Source organism: Bubalus bubalis, chromosome 3, assembly GCF_019923935.1.
Source record: "Bubalus bubalis isolate 160015118507 breed Murrah chromosome 3, NDDB_SH_1, whole genome shotgun sequence".
NCBI lineage: Eukaryota > Metazoa > Chordata > Mammalia > Artiodactyla > Bovidae > Bubalus > Bubalus bubalis.
Window position 1 is genome coordinate 167,233,418 of NC_059159.1, and position 20,646 is coordinate 167,254,063.

Consider the following 20,646-nt stretch of genomic DNA (forward strand, 5'->3'; position numbering starts at 1 on the left):
TTAGCTCTGAATCTAGTTTTATTGATGTAGTTTGGACAAGGGAGAGCCTTCAGTTTGGCAAGTGAGTGGACTGAATATTCTCACTTATTCCAGGAGAGGAGATTTGGCCCTGAAACTCTGAAAAGTGGGAAATTTTATCTGAGGGCTTCAAAATGAAGTTAGGACTTCTGAAAGTTACATGCTTAATGAAAGGGTGAATTTGGGGGGAAATATCTATGTCTATGTTGACTTCCTGGTGGCTCAAACGGTAAAGTGTCTGTCTACAAAGTGGGAGACCCAGGTTCGATCCCTGGTTTGGGAAGATCCCCTGGAGAAGGAAATGGCAATCCACTCCAGGACTATTGCCTGGAAAATCCCATGGACAGAGGAGCCTGGTAGGCTATAGCCCATGGGGTCGCAAAGAGTTGGACATAACTGAGTGACTTCACTTATCACTTATCTATGTCTATGTCGTATATCTCACAAAGATTTGAGATTTGAGTTTACATTGCTCACTATGGTCTGGGAATGCCTGAACTGAAAAAACTAACTGGAAGCAAAATGAAAAAGATGAGTTCTAGATGAATAATGTTTCAAGGCTACCTAGAAATTATCCTCTGAGAGGGAATAGAGACTTGACCTTGGGAAACACATGATTGCCCACGGATTAAAACTCAATGAACATGAGTTGACACATCAAAATTAAAAAATCACAAAAAACATAAAAACTTAAGAATAAGGGTCAGAAATCAACATCAGTTTTTATTAAATTTTGACATTGATAGTAAGTGTATACCTTCATATTTTTGTGTAACCAGGAAAAAGAAATAGTAAGAAAGTATAATCTGTAAAAGTTAGATGGACTAACTAGGGGTAAAGAGTAAAAATAAAGAGATCCAGTATATCCAAAGGAAGGTAAGAAAGGGAGGAAATAAATAAGCAAGGAAAAAGGATGATAGATGGAAAGCATAAGATGGGGGTAAATTAATTAATAGTCACCACACTAATCAGATTAAAGTTGACTATGAAGATGTAGATTCTTATGTTGGATTTAATTGAATATAAATTCATTGAAAGGTTAAAGGTAAAGGAATGGAAAATATTTGCCAGGAAAAAACTAACCAAAACACACTAATATTAATATCAGGCAAAAGAAATATTAAGACAAAATTTTTTCTAAGATATAGTGATTACCATATAATGATAAATGGAAGTTATATAATGGTTTTGAGCTTGTATATACCAAATAACATGCCCTGAAAATATATAAATCGACTATGACACCTTTGAAAAAAAAAGCAATAAATCCACAGTGGTATTATAATATTTTAACATACTTTCTCAATAATTAATAGACAAAGCAAAAAAAAAATAAAAAACACTATCTAGTTGACTTTAAACAACACACACAAAAAAGTGTTTCATCTGACAAAAATATATAGAACCCTGCTACTGAATTAAGTATAAATATTTTCTTCTAGAATGTATAGAACTTTCTTTTTTAATTTATTATGTCCCAGGACACAAAATGACAATAGGAAGTATCAAAGAATAAGTATCACATAGAACAGTATTTCCATCCACAACACAACACATAAATATATAAGCCAGTAAACAAGCAGACAAGTAAATAAATGAAGAGGGTTAAAACATCTTTTTGATCAGTTAAGTGTATGATCAAAACAGCAAGAAATCTTATATACGATACTGTGTGTGCTTGGTCGCTCAGTTGTGTTTGACTCTTTATGACCCCATGGAGTGTAGCCCACCGGGCTCCTCTGTCCCTGGGGATTCTCCAGGCAAGCATACTGGAGTGGGTTGCCATGCCCTCCTCCAGGAAAATCTTCTCAGCCCAGGGATCAAACCCAGGTGTCTCTCATTGCTGGCAGGTTCTTTACCCTCTGAGCCACAAGGAAAGCCCAAAATTACTGGAATGAGTAGCCTATCCCTTCTCCAGGGAAGCTTCTCAAGCCAGGAATCAAACTGGGGTCTCCTGCACTGCAGGTGGATTCTTTACCAGCTGAGCTACCCCAGAAGCCCATATAAGATACTAGCAGACCAAATATATCCATGTATTAAAACCTACAAACTCAAACAAATGCATAAATGTTGCATCAAGTGGATTTTCCCAGGATAAAATGAGATGTTAAAGTTATATGGTCTATGAATGTAATTCACAAGACCAGCATATGAAAAGATTTTTTTAAAATAAAATTGACTTACTAGATGCAGAATTTTAAAACTCTTAATAAAATCAAGTCCCTTCATGATAAAAAACAAAACCAGTAACACCATTGGTCCTACCTGACCCAGCTAGGCAAAAAAATATCAACAAAATTTCCGAGGATTGAAAAGGGAGAAACTAAACTATCATGACCCTTGTCTATAAAAGACTGCATAGAAAAATTAATAAGAATCAACAAATTAGTGGAACTAATAAAACAGCCTATGAGGACTGATGAATAGAATATCAATCTATAAATTATTTTTGTCAGCTCTAAGACATGAAGATACAAATATAGATATACATGCAAATATGTTTATGTATGTGGATGGGTAGATAGAGAGATTAAAGTACCATTTACTGTAGCACTGCCATCCATAAAATGCTTAGAGTTAGGAATATATACCTAATAAAAAATCATCAGTTTTTATGAAGAAAGCTTTAAAAACTTTACTGAAATCATAAAAGGAGACCTAAATAAATATAAAGATAAACTATATAGTTATATGGGAGGATACAGTGTCATAAAGAAGGATTTTATCCTCAAATGCATCTATAAATTCAATGAAATTTGAATTAAAATCCCAACAGGCATTTCAAAAAATGAAACTAAAAATTCACTTGAAAGAGTAAAAGGGTCTTTTGATGGAGAAAACCAAAGTATAGAGTGGACTTGTAGATAAATCAAGACTTTTCTAAAACTATGGAAATTAAGACAAACTGCTATTGATAAGATAATAGAAAAAAATAAACTAATGAAACAAGACAAACCCCCCCCTCAAAAAAAAGAAAGCTTATCTAAGTTCTAAATGATATATGGCAAAGAATGTGTCACAATTCAGTAGTGAAAGGATTAAGTTTTACATAAATAATGTCAGACAAATGATTCATCTCTATTTGGGGGGAAACAATCCTTATCACCATCATTTTAAAAACTGTTTGTAGTTGATTGAAGCCATACATGTAAAAATAAAAACTTAAAACTATTGGAAGAAAAAAGGGGAGACTACTTATTTGAGTTTGTGAATACCTTGGAGTAAAGAAACGTTTATTTAACAAGCCATGAAAAGATCAAATCATGAAGGAAATGATTAAAAATTTTTATTCAACAAAACAAGCTAAACAGAATGAAAAAAAATTGCAAAGAATCAGTATCCAGTATCTATAAATGCATGGCATATCAATAAAGACAAAAGAACCCAATTTAAAATAGGCCAGAGTGATGAACAATCAGTCAACATAGGTAGAAACATATGTTTTCAACAAACACCTGAAATGATACTCCGGCTTGTTAGTAATCACGGAAAGGCAAAGTAGAATAATACCCCCAGGGAATCCCCTAAAGCGCTGGTCTCTCAGTCATCTCTGACTCTTTGTGACCCCATGGACTACAGCCCACCAGGCTCCTCTGTCCATGGGATTCTCCAGGCAAGAGTACTGGAATGGGTTGCCATTTCCTTCTCCAGGGAATCTTTCTGACCCAGGGACTGAACCCACGTCTCCTGCATTGCAGGCAGATTCTTTACCATCTGAGCCACCAGGGAAGCCCAAATATCATTTAATACCCATCAGATTAGCTACGAAGTTACAAGTTTGGTAGAATGTAGTGCTGCCAGGGACCTGGAACAATGGAAAGATCTATTGGTAGGTGTGGTAATCAGTACACTTTTGGAGAGTAATTTAGCAATATCTAATAAAGTTGAAGATGCAACTGTCTTCAGCCTAGCAATTCCACTTTAGATGTATTTCCTGCAGACACCCATGCTTTATGTGCAAAGGAACATGAACATGTATGTTTAAAGCAATGTTATTGGAAATAACAAATAAAAAGATTACCAACGATGATAGTAATAATGACAGAGATATTATCTGGGTGTCTATCAGGAAAAGAATGATCAAAGGAAGTATATTACTGCATTGATCTGTATGATCAATATATGTGATCTCAAAAACAATGCTGGGTTAAAAAAAAACAGCTACACAATAATAAATATAGTATTAAAACACCTAGGAATTGTAAAACATGCAGAGCAACACATAAGCACAAGAAATATAAAAATACTCATGTGAGAGAGAAATGGTGGATTGAAAACAAAAAATACAAAACAGTATATTTTATTTCTTCCCCCCCCCCCCCACCACCGCCCCACAAAAAAAGAGGAAGAAAACATGACGAAATATTTTAATTTGACAAAGCCGGGTGGTAAGTCTAAGGGGATTTGTTATAATGTTCTTTGTATTTCTCTATATGATTAATATACTTTCTAATTAACAAAATACTAATGGTATGTATAGTGTGCCTGGGCACATCACTTCAGGCTCCAAAAGTGATTGTTTCCTTCTCTTCCCGTGGCTGGAAGCTGGTGTATGAAGTACCCAGGGATTACCCTCTTATCCTTAGCCCAAGGCAGCCCTGGAATACTTGGGCTCTTCCTGAGCCAGAGGCATCCTAGGTGGTCCCCGCTACCATGTCTCCCAGCTTAGTCAATCTGGGTGGCAGATTTAGAACTACATCCTTCTCAGCGCAGAATTTTAAGTGCTGAGGCAGCTTCTAGCTTGTAGAAAAGCCTGTGGCAGGAAGATGCAACACCACATTCCTCATTAAATTAGAGCTGCTTGTCACATTCTTCCCAGATGCCCATTTTGTAGATGAAGAAATGGATGATCAGAGAGGAGGAATGGCTTGCCCATGATGAGTGAGCCATTCATGGTGTTTAAGAGAATGTGTGTCTCTCCTGACTTCTAAAACTTTCCAACTGGTCTTTGTATGCAGATGCTACATGATTCAAAAACTTGATCTTTTCACCTCTGGTCTCTTTTCTGGTTTATAACAGCCAGGGTCCTCACCTCCAGAGAGCAGTGTCTTGGGATGGAATTAGTCAGACTTGCTTAAGTTCCTGTCCTGTGACAAAAGCCGTGTGACTATAGGCAGGTAGCTTCACCTCTCCAGGTGTTTGTTTCCTCACCTAAAAACTTTTCGTAGTAAATATTCAAGGGACTGCTGTTTTGCTTAAATGATGTTATTCATATGCAATATGCCAGGCATAGTGCCTGGCATGCGATAAATAGCCAACAAATGGAAGCTATAATTGCTATAATTATTGCAGAAGTAGGGTATCAAAAAAATATAATACAGTTCAGTTATACAGACTATAGAGAGAAAGTATATGATAAATGAATGCTATAATATGGAAACAATAGGAGGTCAATAAGGAGGAATCAAGCTCAGAGAGCATTTCCTGGAGCAAGCAATATGGGGTATTTCCATTGTGAAATGATGTTCCCCCACCCTCTTTTTCCTATTGTACTTTTGTAGTTCTCTTTCACAGTGGCATGGGACAAGAAGCATACATCTTAATTAAAAGATAGGAAAACAGACTCAGAGGAAGAAAGTGACTTGCTTGTAGATTTCAGAGGGGTTTTTAATTGACCTGTCATGATACTAATTGCACACCAGCATTTTAAGAAATGGACATTTTTGCCAAAAGCTCAGTCATGGCGTGTTTAGACTCCTTGCTGCTAAGACGTTTCAGTCGTGTCCGACTCTGTGCGACCCCATAGACGGCAGCCCACCAGACTCCCCTGTCCCTGGGATTCTCCAGGCAAGAACACTGGAGTGGGTTGCCATTTCCTTCTCCAATGCATGAGAGTGAAAAGTGAAAGTGAAGTCGCTCAGTCGTGTCCGACTCTCAGCGACCCCATGGACTGCAGCCTACCAGGCTCCTCCATCCATGGGATTTTCCAGGCAAGAGTACTGGAGTGGGGTGCCACTGCCTTCTCCTTATACTCCTTAATAACATATATTTTCTTAAGATAGTGATTTTATAATCTATAACTACATTTACTTTCAGGTTGTGCTCCAAATTTGATACACATCACCATCAATACATTTCTGAGGAAAAGTACTGAAAAGTCATACCACTTAGAAATGTCAGTGTTTTTATTTCTAGTTGCCAGAGATGCAAACCTAAGGCAGATGTGTCATTGAGACATTTGTGAAACAATGATGGTTAAACATAAAAACATTTTAAAAAAAAAGTCATACCAAGGATGCAAAACAAGCCACCCTTCAAAACCAGCCAAACAATCTCATCACATTTAAATACTGCCATTTAAACTTACTAGCTAAAGGCCTGAAATTAATCTGAGATGTGATGCATTAATGACTGAATTCTGGTGGAGGTTAGCTTTAAAATAAACTGGCACTCAGAACTCGAGAGAAATCAAAAGTGATGGAACTAATTGTGTTTCAGATGAAGTGGTAAAATTTTAGTTTTAAACCAAGAGGAATAGGAAGTTTCGGGTGGAAGCATGTTGCCATCACTGCCCTCCATGGGGAGGCTTTGAGCTGGAGAGTAGCTTTGGATCTAAGGATATTCTGATGGTGTTGGCGAGACTGGAGAGGGGAGGTGCTCAAGGCAAGGCGGTGAGCCAGAACTGTCACGGTTGGGATGTAGGTGGTAGCAAGGATGCACAGGGAAAGACGTGGAAGCTGTTGGATGCGGGAAGTTGACAAGGCTTAGGGTCTGCCTGGATGTGGGAGACTCAGGAGGGGAAGGGGTTCCAGCGACAGCATTAAGACTTTCCAGATGGTTTTCAGAGCAGCTGAAAGGAACAACCGGACATAAATGTGCTACTTTTAGGCCAACCATGAAATAGGTCCTAACCTCCAGCAAAGCCTTCAGAAGCCATAGCCTGTCCTTCTCAAAAAATTCTCCTCTACCTTAGGCTCTTGAGAAAAGAGCCCTGGTTTAGTATTCATTGTGACTTTAACTTGGAAAAAATATAGTTTTATCACAGGAATTCTTAAGTGGAAAAATACAATCTTTTTCATAACATTTTGCCCTGATTTCCCTTGTAGTCCTTTTAATGAAGGGAATGGCTTCTAATTTCCTATGTGAAAATTTGGGATAACAACCCCTGCTCCAAAGAGCCACTCTCAGGCTTCTGAGAGATAATTACGCATGTGCCATGCACGCACTGTTTGGAAGGAGGGTATTAAGGTTTCTCTACCAATCAGATACTTTCTGTGTAATGCCGGCAGGTAATAAGAAGGACAGTGGTGGAAGTTACTGGGGAATCGATTTTGCCCTAGGGTAAAGACAAACCTTCTGGGATCCAGAAATTTCAAAGTTGAAACAGCCACCTAGAGACAGAGAAAGAAAGAGAGCTGCATGCCCTGAGGGTGTTCTAGCCAAACATTGTGGCAGAAAAGAGACTTTCCATCGAACCATGACTCACATGATAGATGATCGTCTTATTCATCTTCATGAGTTTTCCAAACCAAGTTTATATATAGTTATCTGTCACTCCATTCCTTCTAGTAAAGAGAGCATAGCAAAACTCTCAGTGGATGAGAATGTTGATAATTTAGCTTTAATAGTAACAGGTTAACATTTGTTAACTATCCCTGGCTGGGCACAGAGGTGCTTTATGTGTTCTCATGTTCAACCTGTGGGAAAATGCTGTGAAACCAGGCTTCTGACTAATTTGAAATAAGCTCAGAGCACTGGAACACCCGCCTATGACTTCTCAGCGAGCAAGTGAGGAAGCCAGGATGGAAACTTGTGTTTGCTCACCTCAAAGTGGTGTTTACTGAGACGGAGGAGCAGGGAGAGGGGAGGAGACCAGGCAATGTGGGGGAGAAAACAGTCACGAATATTAGCAGAGCCCCTAAATATCATCAGGCATAAATCATTTGGATGCACACCACGAATGAGAAAACACAAGATAGAGATGTAATCTTCACAGTCTCACGCTTTTCCACCCAAGTGCTCCATCTGCTTCAGACAGTGACCATATGCCCCAGTAGCCTGGAAGGTAGCCTGTAGAATTTTTTTAAATTGTATTCCCTAATTGGGCCATAATTGTTTAATATAAAACGTACCTTTATATTTTTTTTTAATTTTATTTATTTGACTGTGTCGAGTCTTAGTTGTGGCATGCCGGATCTTTTTTACATCTTTTGGAATCTTTTGTTCGTAGCACACGCACTTTCTAGTTATGCTGTGTGGGCTTGGAAGTGCACAGGCTCAGTAGTTGCTGTGCATGAACCTAGTTGCCCTGGGGCATGTGGGAGCTTAGTTCCCTGGCCAGGGATCGAACCCATGTCCTTGGTATTGCAAGATGGATTCTTAGCCACTGGACCTCCAGGAAGTCCCAGCCTCCAAATTTTAAAGCAAAATTAATGTACAATAGAACACATGTCATCTTTATCTTGGGCCTTCATGCATCCCCCAGGAAAGCCACTCTTCCCCCTGCCCCAATATTCCAGTTTCAGAAGCACCATCTGAAAATGTATACATTCATTGGTCTAGAGGTGGTTCAAATAGCCAATAAACTTTTATAAAAGCCTCTAATTATATCAACAAATTAGCATTCCAGAGGTTTACAAGGCAACCATTATTCATACAGTTATTCATATAATATATGTATATGCATCTTGCCTACTTAGCGTTCATTGACAGAACGCTGCTAGAATCTCCAGGGACTTCTGGTCTACCCTCAATATTCTTACCTGCTCCAGCAGTGCTGAAACAAGCTCTCTATTGGGTCATAAGTCCAGCATTCTCAGAAGGGTCGTGTTCTTCGGGAGCCTTCTTCAGTGCTCATAAACTCTAGCTTGTCATTGTGTTGAGAGTCAGGAGATAATGTCTGTTGTCGCTGCACCTGTTATCTTATTGGCCTTATCCAAACAGCCCCAGCCCGATCAGCAGCTGAAACAACAGATGGGCAGGAGGACTTGAGATTTTTTTGACACCATCCTTTTGTTTATGAATCCCCCCTCACCGCAACTCTGGAATCTGATAGGAATTCTCTTCATTACCATTTTGTGCATTCTTTTTTCCCATGACACATTTTTATTATTAAAAAATAATTAATTGGTGCAGAGGGCGATGAAAGAGAAGAATAACATTTCCCTTTGAAAATGGTCAAAAAGGAAATGGGGATGGTGATTTGGTCATGTGGATAAATATATCTTTGCCCTGGAAGATAATTGCCAGTATCCAGTTTCCTTCCATGGCAGGGAATTCAAGTAAGGAGCTAAGAAGAGATCAGAAAAGGAGGAAGGTGATCTGGTGTAAGGTTGAGTGCCAGGAAAGTGGAACAGGCATTGCTCTGTGGGGTCTTGAGAGCAGAGGAGAGATGCAATCTAGGCAAACTGGAAATCTAGCAGGAACCAAAGCCTGGAATTGCAATTGCAGAACAAGATTTCCCTTTGCAAGGAGTGAAATTGTTCAAGCAGACCTGAACTAGGAAGAGGGAGGCAGAGTGCAGGATATAATTTAATGCCATATGGTTGTAAGCAAGTTACTTAATCTCTTTATGCCTCAGATTCATCATCTGTAAAATAAACGTGAAACTACTGGTATACATGTAGTGTTGTTTTGATTCTCAAATGAGAAAACACACAGAAAGTGCTTAGCCCCAGGCTTGACATTCATTTAATAGATGCTGCTATTATTATTATTTTAGTCAAGAGTGAGAAGCACAGGGCGGAGCAAGTGGCAGGGATAGTCGTTGGATGTGAAACGTAAGGAAAGGGCTTGCTTGCTTATATGGGGTTTCCGCTCAGATCTTAAAATGAGGGCAATAGATCAGACAGTGCCCACGGAATCTGGCATGGTGCTTTCCCACCTCTGTGCTTTTACTCATCCCATTTATTTTTCCTAGATGACATTCTCCAAGACATCTTCGTTATGGGCCATATACCATCCAATTCTTATCCACCAGGGTTATTCTAAAGATTAAATTAAAGATAAAAAGTGCTCAGTCATTCAGTCGTGTCCAACTCTTTGCGGCCCCATGGACTGTAGCCCGCCAGGCTCTTCTGTTGGTGGAATTTTCCAGGCAAGAATACTGGAGTGGTTGCCACTTTCTACTCCAGCCAGGGATCAAACTCACATCTCTTGTGTCTCCTGCATTGGCAGGCAGATCCTTTTCCACTAGCGCCACCTGGTAATATTCATGGTTGTCTGTCCGTTGATGCTGCATTGTAGTATAGCCCATCATACGTGGGAGAGTGGCTTAATCACAGCAGACATGAGAAAGTCCTGGATAACTGACGTATGTGTGGATTCTAAAATGTGACACAAACGAACATATCAACCAAACAGCAACAGACTCACAGCCATAGAGAACATTCTTGTGGTTGCCAAAGGAGAGTGGGATGGGGGAGGGAAGGACTGCAAACTTGGGATTAGCAGATGCCACCTAGTATGTATGGGATGAGGGAACAACAAGGTCCTACTGCACAGCCCAGGGAACTATATTCAATCTCCTGTAACAAACCATAAAGGAAAAGAATATGAAAAAGAATGCTTATATGTGTACAAAGGAGTCACTTTGGTATACAGCAGAAATTAATATAAATTGTAAATCAACTATGCTTCAATAAAATGTATAAAAAACAAATAAAAATTATTGAATAATTAAATATGCGGGTGGTATCAAAAACAAGCCAGACTAGTAGAAATGTACTCAAGGGGATCCATTTTGTCTGTCCGCAGCCTTGCATCTGCATAGTTAATAGTCTTCCTTATGTTTTTATGTTTTCCAGAGATGTACATCTTGGCAGTAGGTACCAGTATTGGGTCATCGCTATTTCAGGAAATGAAGAGAGTGAGCAGTCACCTGCTGCCACATACATCCATGGAAGTGGGTACTGCGGTGATGGCATCATTCAGAGGTGAGTAGGTCTAGCTACAGACAGGGCAGAGCTAATGCTAATTCGGCCAGAAGGTGGTCAGGATGCCAAAGAGAAGAGCTTATGGGCTACCCTTCAGGGTGTGAGCTGTGAGGGAGCCCCAGCAATCTGCAACGCGATTCATCTGCAAGTAGTTTGCAGGCCTCAGAAGAAAAGCAGTGACTCTTTTTTGAGTAAACACAGTTCTCAACTGTGTAATAATGTAAGATTTCCACAGAGCTACCATTCTGCACTACCACTGTGCTCTTGTTCCTAAGCATGTCCTGTGTGCCACAAAGATTCTATTAGTGTTTTCCACCTCGGTCCACATTCAGTTAACAGGACACAGGGCACCTACGTGAGAACACTTTTACATTCTTTGCTGGTTACCGTTTACATTTATTAAAACTGAAAGTTTATTTGTTATTTCTATTGTGTTATATCAACAACTTACAAAACAGGTCAGAGTCTCATAAAAACAGCAAAATATATCAACTCTCTGTCATGCTGAAACCATAAATAGTAAACAGTCCTCTGGAGTGAACATTGAATATGACTATAAGTACAGGAGGCAAATGAATCAGTAAGTGTAAAGATTCCACACAAGCAGCCAAAAGAAAGGAAAAGTATGATTAGAAGATATAAAGCTGTGTGTCTAGAAAATGGATTTTATCAGATCATCAGTCCATTCATCCCCTGTCCACAGGGCAAGATGTTACGCAACTGAGAAAGTGGCAAGAAGCCATCAAGACTTTTGTATTGTTGGGAGAAAAAAAAAGGAAATCTTTGGGCTTTTTTTTCCCCTCCAGAGTAAGCACAAAAATGTCTTGTCTCTGAATTAAATAATTTTGGCCCTCAAGATGAAAAAGAGACCAAGAATCATTCACAATTAAACTCATTGCTAAATCTGTGTTCTTTATTGCAATCACAGTTACAAATCACACTATTGCTAAGGGACTTTTAAAACTATTGGCAGATTTAATAATAAACATTACGTATGGAGATGATACAACATGCTGTTGGCAAAATTCCTTCATTAAATGGCACCATTGGGTGTCACAAAGTATCTATGCGCCATGGGATTGCAATTTCTATTTCTGTAGGGGGAGGGGCACTACAAAGAGAATTTGTTTCACTGATGTGCAGAACATGAATCGATTCGTAGGTATAGTTCATATAATGAAAGAAAAGGGCTCAATGGCTGTTTCACTGCTTTATCATTGACACTAGTACTAGAGGTCAAGAGCAATTTAATTGGACGCTGATGATCTTGTGGTGTGTAATATACACTGGAAAGCTGCTACGGAATGAAAGGACCAGGTAGGAGCACAGCAAGGATGATGCAGGGATGCAGAGAAAGAGGGTGTATGTGAATACGCATTCTCACAGACACCCACTATTGGCCAGCAGTTTGCCTTCTGATCACGGCTTAGCACTGAAGGGAAAAGCAGATGTTGAGAATATGATCAGATGCCGGTCAGCGAGTTACATCTGCCCACACTTATTGTGCAAAAGGATAGCAGTGTGTGCAAGACACTGCTCCCCTAAACACCCTGAAATAAACCAGCTGCTACCAGCAGGGTACTAAGTCAAGTTTTTGAAATAACGAATGACTTTTTTTTTTTTACTATTAACACTGATAAAGACCAGTATTGATTATTTGTGCAATTTCAAGTGATTTGCCGAAGTGATGTAGCTCAGGTGTGTGTGTGTGTGTGTGTGTGTGTGTATATATATATATATATATATATATATATATATATATATATTCACATCTTAAACATCCTGCATCTATAATTTCAAAGCTGAATTATCTAGATTTCAATACAGAGGGGGGTAATAATAAGGATTTTTAAGTGTTAAATTATGATGCAAACCACCTGATTGCCAAGAATTTGACTCCTTAAGCATACAAAATAAAACTCCACACTTGTCAGAGATTGACATTGATGGTGTGCTATTGCATGCATTTAAGATCCTTATCCAAATGCAACAATCCAACATGAAGATATGGTTTCAGGCACTTAATGCTACAAAAATGGGCAAAGGGAAGATACTCACTATTTACTTCCACATGAAGACATTGACTTCTAGCTTTTGATAGAGCTGTTGTCTGATAGAACCCTGAGCAAGTGAACAGGATCATCTCCAGGGAAAGTGCTGCATCTTTTGTGGGTCCAAGATTAAGCTACGTATCCAGAACATCCAGGAGACAGTCATGGTCATTGCCAACAACCCATAATTGTGACTTAAGTTTTTTTAATTTAGCAAGAGGAATAAAAAAGAAACTCACTACATGTAGGATCTGTTCTACAATTCTGTCTATCCATTTTGGAATCAGATATAGATAGAGCTTCCTTGATGGCTCAGATGTTAAGGAATATTCCCACAGTGCAGGAGCCCGGAGTTCAATCCCTGGGTCGGAAAGATCGCTTGGAATAGGAAATGGCAACCCACTTACTATTCTTGCTTGGAGAATCCCTGGACAGAGGAGTCTGGCAGGCTACAGTCCATGGGCTCTCAAAGAGTCAGACAGGACTGAATGACTAACACTTTCACTTTTCATAGATAAACTGATAAAACAGTGCAAGCAATATTATCACTGACCTAAAACTGCCAGTAGTAGTAGTAATTTAAATATCATTCTGAGCAAAGTTTTTAGTATTTTATACCTAGGATTAATAACCTTCATAGACATCAAATAGGTATTGAATTACCTGCAGGTACCAAATAGTTGTTGACATAGTTGGAAGAAAACTGAATGCAACTTATGGATGATTACCTAAGCAAAAAAATAAAATAAGATAAATTTTGAGAGGAAGAAGGGCTGTCATCTTTGCTAATTGGATTTTTCATGGGATGATACATGCTAATTTGCTGTATATATGCAAAGAAATTTACAAAGAAATACAGATAGACTCAACACTCAGTGAGGCCCCTGATGAATAAAAGCCCTGGATGACTGCTGTAATGATAATTATAAATATTTATTGAGACTCCCATCACTTCATGGGAAATAGATGGGGAAACAGTGGAGATAGAGTCAGACTTTATTTTGGGGGCTCCAGAATCACTGCAGATGGTGATTGCAGCCATGAAATTAAAAGACGCTTACTCCTTGGAAGAGAAGTTATGACCAACCTAGATAGCATATTGAAAAGCAGAGACATTACTTTGCCAACAAAGGTCCATCTAGTCAAGGCTATGATTTTTCCAACAGTGGTCATGTATGGATGTGAGAGTTGGACTGTGAATAAAGCTGAGTGCCAAGAATTGATGCTTTTGAACTGTGGTGTTGGAGAAGACTCCTGAGAGTCCCTTGGACTGCAAGGAGATCCAACCAGTCCATTCTGAAGGAGATCAGCCCTGGGATTTCTTTGGAAGGAATGATGCTGAAGCTGAAACTCCAATACTTTGGCCACCTCATGCAAAGGGTTGACTCATTGGAAAAGACTCTGATGCTGGGAGGGATTGGGGGCAGGAGGAGAAGGGGACGATAGAGGATGAGATGGCTGGATGGTATCACCGACTCGATGGACGTGAGTTTGAGTGAACTCCGGAAGATGGTGATGGACAGGGAGGCCTGGCGTGCTGCGATTCATGGGGTCACAAAGAGTCTGATACAACTGAGCGACTAAACTGACTGACTGAACTGATTGAGACCCTACTAGGCAGGAGGCACAGTGTTACACAATCATCTCCTTGGGTCCTTCCAACAACCATGTGAGACAAGCCTGATTACCTTACTTCACGAAAGAGACACCTTGCCCCCAAAGATTAAATGGTTTTCTGAAGCTTACATACCCAGTAAGGCAGGCCTAGGACCCACGTTCTCATCTGGATTTACCATTGCCTTGCCGTGACTGATGGTGCTGCAAAACTAACAAGCGAAGGGATAGCTCCGTGCTGTTTCCTCTTTCCCAGATATTGTGCCAAGAGTCAGAGTGCTAGGATGACAAAGACTGTGTCACCTCCTTTGGCTTCCTAAAGCCTAGGGTGGGGTGCTCTCAAGTAACAGGCAGAGGTAGTTGGTTTGACAAGCACGGTGATAGATGGAGCCCCTTGTCTTTGGACTCAAAGAAGATGGCCACCCACTCTAGCCCGGGAGGTCAAAGAAGGTTTCTCAGAACTTGTCTATCTAATGATAGATCTGGCATGCCTAGAAGACACTTGTGGTGACCCTAATGTTTTGCTTAAACCAATAGAACATACTGTTTGGGTGGTGAGGAAAGGAGGGTTAGAAGTGTTCTTTGTGGCTTAGGGAAACCAGCCCAAGTTTAAAAAAAAAAAAGATCTCTCCCCAGATAACCTATGAAATAGTTAAGAATCACAAGGCCATCACTGATTTCCAGTGTGCAAGATTTGCTTGAATATGGGTCCAGCTTGGAATATAGAATTCTTTGCCAATGGCTTTGCAAGCAGGAAAGAAGTTGGGGGGCTCTTCAAAGATCAATGCAGTGTCCTAGTCATCGTAAGCATTGATTACAAGGCCCCATACTGGTACTCTGACACTTCCTAAAAGCAACAAACTTTTCCCCGTGTTAATTGCCTGGGTGAAAGACAAAGTCTGAGTCCTTTTCCAGGCCGGGACTCCCAGCCAGTCTCTGGGGAAGGAGGGACAACTGCCACACACTCTACAGAGATATCCCAGGACACTTGGGTGGGCATGGGGACTGTGACTCTCTGATCATCCACTGTGTGTGGCAAACCTGGCCCACCCCCTTAAGTTACCTTCCATGTTTGCACTGACGCTAAGGAGTAGGTGTAATTATCTCCATTTTCAGTTCAGTTCAGTTCAGTCGCTCAGTCTTGTCCAACTCTTTGCCACCTCATGAATCACAGCACACCAGGCTTCCCTGTCCATCACCATCTCCCGGAGTTCACTCAAACTGATGTCCATCGAGTCGGTGATGCCATCTAGCCATCTCATCCTCTGTCGTCCCCTTCTCCTCCTGCCCTCAATCCCTCCCAGCATCAGGGTCTTTTCCAATGAGTCAACTCCTCGCATGAGGTAGCCAAAGTATTGGAGTTTCAGCTTCAGCATCAGTCCTTCCAATGAACACCCAGGACTGATCCCATGAGAAAACTGAGATTCAACATCCAGAATAGCATCATTCAGGGGATTTTTCTATAATAGTAGAAATAGATTCTGTGCTGTCTGATCCAGTTGCCACTCACTCCATCCAGCTATTGAGGACTTGAAATGTGCTTACTGTGGCCAAACAATGGGAAGTTTGTTTTCAATTTTTGTTGATGTAAACTGTCAAAGATAGAAAGATCAGAGAGAGATTAACCAGCGGTCCCCCACCTTTTTGACGCTAGGGACAGGTTTCGTGGAATACGCTTTTTCCGTGGAATGGGACGATGGGAGATGGTTTAGGAATGACTCAAGCTCATTATTTATTGTGCACTTTATTATTATTACATCAACTCCACCTCAGATCATCAGGCATTAGGTGCCAGAGGTTGGAGAGCCCTACTAAGGGACTTGTCCAAGATCACACAATTAGTTGGGATCATGGGGCTCTAAACCCAAGTTTCTGTGACTAAAGGGATGGGAATTTTCCAGAAAGTGGTAACACATCCAGTCTTTCTGTTGTTAATCCTCCTTCTCTTCTAGATCTATTTCAGAGAGCGTGGCTCATTTTCTGCCCATCCTAACCACTGCAAAATCATCCTTCGGTGATGGAAATAATTCCTTAAAGTAGGAGGAGGCATTTTTATTTCCTAGCAGCATAGGTTCCAGACCTTAGAGTTCTCGACACCATGAAATGACACACCCAACTGAGAAGGCGGTGTTCTCTGATCTAAGGAAGATCAAATCTGAATGTGTGTAGGAGAAAAAACTACCTTTATGTGCACTGGGGTTATGACAGAAGGGCCAGAGCAAGGCATATGGAAGAACAGCATTTATACCTTAGAAACTCCCAAATTCCCTTCAATCCACCATTTTAGAGTGGAAGTGTGATTTCCTAGACATAGTAGCAAAGTCTGGTTCACTGATGCGTCCTCTTCTTCCTCCCCTCTGACTTACTAACTTAACAGAGAAGATCTCAGTGAATGAGTCTGAAGCAGGAATTCTACTTTGTCATGAGAAAGACTCAGTAGGACAAACATAAGGACCTCACAAATTTACATTGTTTGGAAGAAACAGAAACTCAGCCAGGGGAAGGGACTTGTCTGAGACCTAACCAAAAAGTTCATAGCCCCCAGAGGGCTTTTCCAAGTCCCAGTTGGGCTTCTGAAGCTGATGTGACAAATTTTCCTTCCATATCCGTTCTGCAGAAGCCAAGGTGAAGAGTGTGATGACATGAATAAGATCAATGGGGATGGCTGCTCCCTCTTCTGTCGGCAGGAAGTCTCCTTCAATTGTATCGGTAAGTCTGCCCTTTCTCTGGGCCTCACTGGAGAAGAGGACAGTGCTGTATGGCTAGTCAGTTACAAGAATAGCAATGGTTATAACTAAATGATCATTCACTCCTTTCTATCACGCATATGTATTGAGTGCCTTCTGGGAGCCAGACTCTGTTTTAGGCACTAGTGAATACAGCCATGGAAACAGACAGAGGGCAGGTATTCTGCTCTCCTGGAGCTTATGTTCTCATAGATGATGGTGGTAATGGATAACCCTTGTGATCTAGCTTCATCTTACATTTATTGCTCTTCTTCATGCCAACTGTCTGGGATGGTTATTATTTGTATAGATGTTTAAGGCTTTTATTCTTTCTTTAGAGATGAGAAAAATGTAGAAGCCAGAGAGCTTGTGAAATGTGTCCAGAGTCACACAGGTTAGGTTTGAAGACAGAACCAGGACTTGAACCTGATCTTGTCTGATTCTTGCACACAAGCTCAGTTCATTTTACTCCACAGCCTCCAGCCAGGATCCAGGCTCTCTGACTTGAGGAAGAGGAATCGCAGACCAGCCCATGTTTAGAAAGCAAATGTCCTTTTCCCACCTTCACGGAGTCAGATGGGAAATTTGTTTTTGGAGTCTGGCTGGTCTTGTTGTTTTAGCCCCACTTGGGAGGCCCCTGGTCAGCCTGGGGGATTGGTAAACAGACAGGGGTTGGGGGGCAGGGATGGAATTTTGAGCTGGCCCAGATGAGATCACGCTTCCTTTAAGATGCAAATCGATACCTGAAGATCAAAGGTCCCCTGGCTAATCCCCTGGGCTGGAGGTGAAAACTAATCACAATTCATTTGCAAGTACAAAAGACAGAGGTGCTCCATCTAAGGAAAGGAGGAAACCCTTGGTGGGAAGATTTCTCTCTGAAAGGCCATTTTCTTGGAGGACTGATGGGGAGGAAATGTCATTGGTTCTACTGTTTGAAGCACATCACAGAGCAGCTTTTAGACCTCCCTTCTCCTGGCATGCTGTGAGCTCTTTACCACGTATCATTTATGGTGTGTTCCATTCTCAAACACGTTTATTGACCACTTACTTTCTCCTTGGCACCAAGTGAGGGCTGAGCAACACAATAGAGGTGCCCCACACCTGTTTGTGGATGGAAGAAAAGGAAGATACGGAGGGGGGAAGGACAGCAGAGTTTCCAGGCAGGGAAGTAAGTGCAGATTCCCCACCCCACCACCACTCTTGATTTGAATGTAATTCATAATAAAATCTTGATATGAACCTAGTGGTATAGTAGAAAGAGCCTTGGATTAAATGTCAGAAAACCAGGCACTCTGGTTCCAGCTATGCTGAGAACATGTTAGTTGAAACTGGCCAAGTCACCTCCCTAGTCTGGACTTCTGATTGACCTCCCATAAATTGAAAGGATTGTATTAGGTGATCTCTAAAAGCCTCATCTGCACTTGTGCTGTGTGGTTTCCAAAGTGTGTGACTATTTCTCATAATCGTGAGCTCTGCTTGAACCATCTCTCACTGTGGACATGACCTTCATCACACCCAACAGTGCACTCATATCTTGCTGGATGATGTCCACCCATTTTACTAGCATTAAGATGGCATGTGGCTCAAGGGCTTCTGGGCAGAGTTAGAATGTGGTGAAGTTAGGATGGTATGGTCTGTGGAATAGGTCTGCAAGTTACAGTCCATGAGCTGGAGCTGGTCTACTGCCTATATTTGTAAATAGAGTTTTCTAGAATGTACCAGGGGCCTCCCTAGTAGCTCAGACCACAAAGAGTATGCCTGCAATGTGGGAGACCTGAGTTTGATCCCTGGGTTGGGTAGATCCCCTGGAGAAGGAAATAGCAACCCACTCCAGTATTCTTACGTGGAGAATCCCATGGACAGAGGAGCCTGGCAGCCTACAGTCCATGGAGTCGCAAAGAGTCAGACACGACTCAGCAACTAATACAGAAAGCAGCACCATTCATGGATGCTCAGTCGTGTCTGACTCTTTGTGACCCCATAGACTATAGCCCGCCAGGCTCCTCTGTCCATGGAATTCTCCAGTCAAGAATACTGGAGTGGAAAAAAAAAAAAAAGAGTACCGAAGTGGGTTGCCATACCCTCCTCCAGGGGATCTTCCAGACCCAGGGATCGAACCCATGTCTCTTGCATCTCCTTCATCGGTAGATGGATTCTTTACCCCTGCACCACCTGGGAAGTCCTAGAACACAGTGCACCCATCTTTTATTATCTGTGGCTGCTTTTTTGCTGCAACCATAGAACTGAGTAGTTGCAACAGAGACCCCAGGGGCTGAAGAGCCTTAAATATTTATTATCTGGCTCTTTACAGATGACATTTGTTGGTCCACAGATTTGGGGTCTTTGATATTATTGGTTGCTAGAGATTAGTGCAAAGAGGAGATGAACATTATGACATGGTTCACCATTTCTTAGAAAAAATAACTGCATTTTATGCCTCGAGTAGTGGGGCCTGGGAGACTCTGAGTCTGGTCCTCTAGAGGCATTGCTTCCCCGCCTACACTTTGGCCCGAGTAACTGGAATAGATCCTGATTTTCAAGCTGCGTTCACTGAAATGCTTAAAAGGGGGAAGAGTAAAGATAAGGAAGTTACCAAGAGGATGAGACTTGGAACCTCCATATCTACTTTAAATTGTTGTTGTTTTTATTTTTTTAAATTTTATTTTATTTTTAAACTTTACATAACTGTATTAGTTTTGCCAAATATCAAAATGAATCCGCCACAGGTATACATGTGTTCCCCATCCCGAAACCCTCTCCCTCCTCCCTCCCCATTCCATCCCTCTGGGTCATCCCAGTGCACCAGCCCCAAGCATCCAGTATCGTGCATCGAACCTGGACTGGCAACTTGTTTCATACATGATATTTTACATGTTTCAATGCCATCCTCCCAAATCTTCCCACCCTCTCCCTCTCTCACAGAATCCATAAGACTGTTCAATACATCAGTGTCTCTTTTGCTGTCTCGTACACGGGGTTATTGTTACCATCTTTCTAAATTCCATATATATGCATTAGTATACTGTATTGGTGTTTTTTTTAAGAATTTATTTATTTATCTTTTTATGGTTGCACTAAGTCTTTGCTGCTGGGTGCAGGCTTTTTCTGTCTGTGCCTAGTGGGGGCTGCTCTCCAGTTGTAACGCACAGGCTGCTCATGGCAGTGGCTTCTCTTGGTGCAGAGCACAAGCTCTAGGCATGCGGGCTTCAGTGGCTGCAGCACGTGGACTCAGGAGTTGTGGCTCACGGGCTTAGTTACTGCCCAGCATGTGGAATCTTCCTGGACCGAGTGAAACCATGTCCCCTGCATTGGCAGATGGATTCTTAGCCACTGTACCACCAGGGAAGGCCCTAGATCTATTTC

The 20,646-nt window shown here is 41.2% G+C and overlaps 1 protein-coding gene across 1 annotated transcript in view; it reads left to right on the plus strand.

The window, feature by feature from the left end:
• The window catches only part of PAPPA (pappalysin 1), a 270,648-nt gene that overhangs the window by 110,200 nt on the left and 139,802 nt on the right, over positions 1–20,646 (plus strand). The window contains exons 8-9 of the mRNA XM_006074173.4: positions 10,764–10,892; positions 17,175–17,266. Of these exons, the coding sequence (XP_006074235.3) occupies positions 10,764–10,892; positions 17,175–17,266 (221 nt within the window). The remainder of the gene's footprint in view (positions 1–10,763; positions 10,893–17,174; positions 17,267–20,646) is intronic.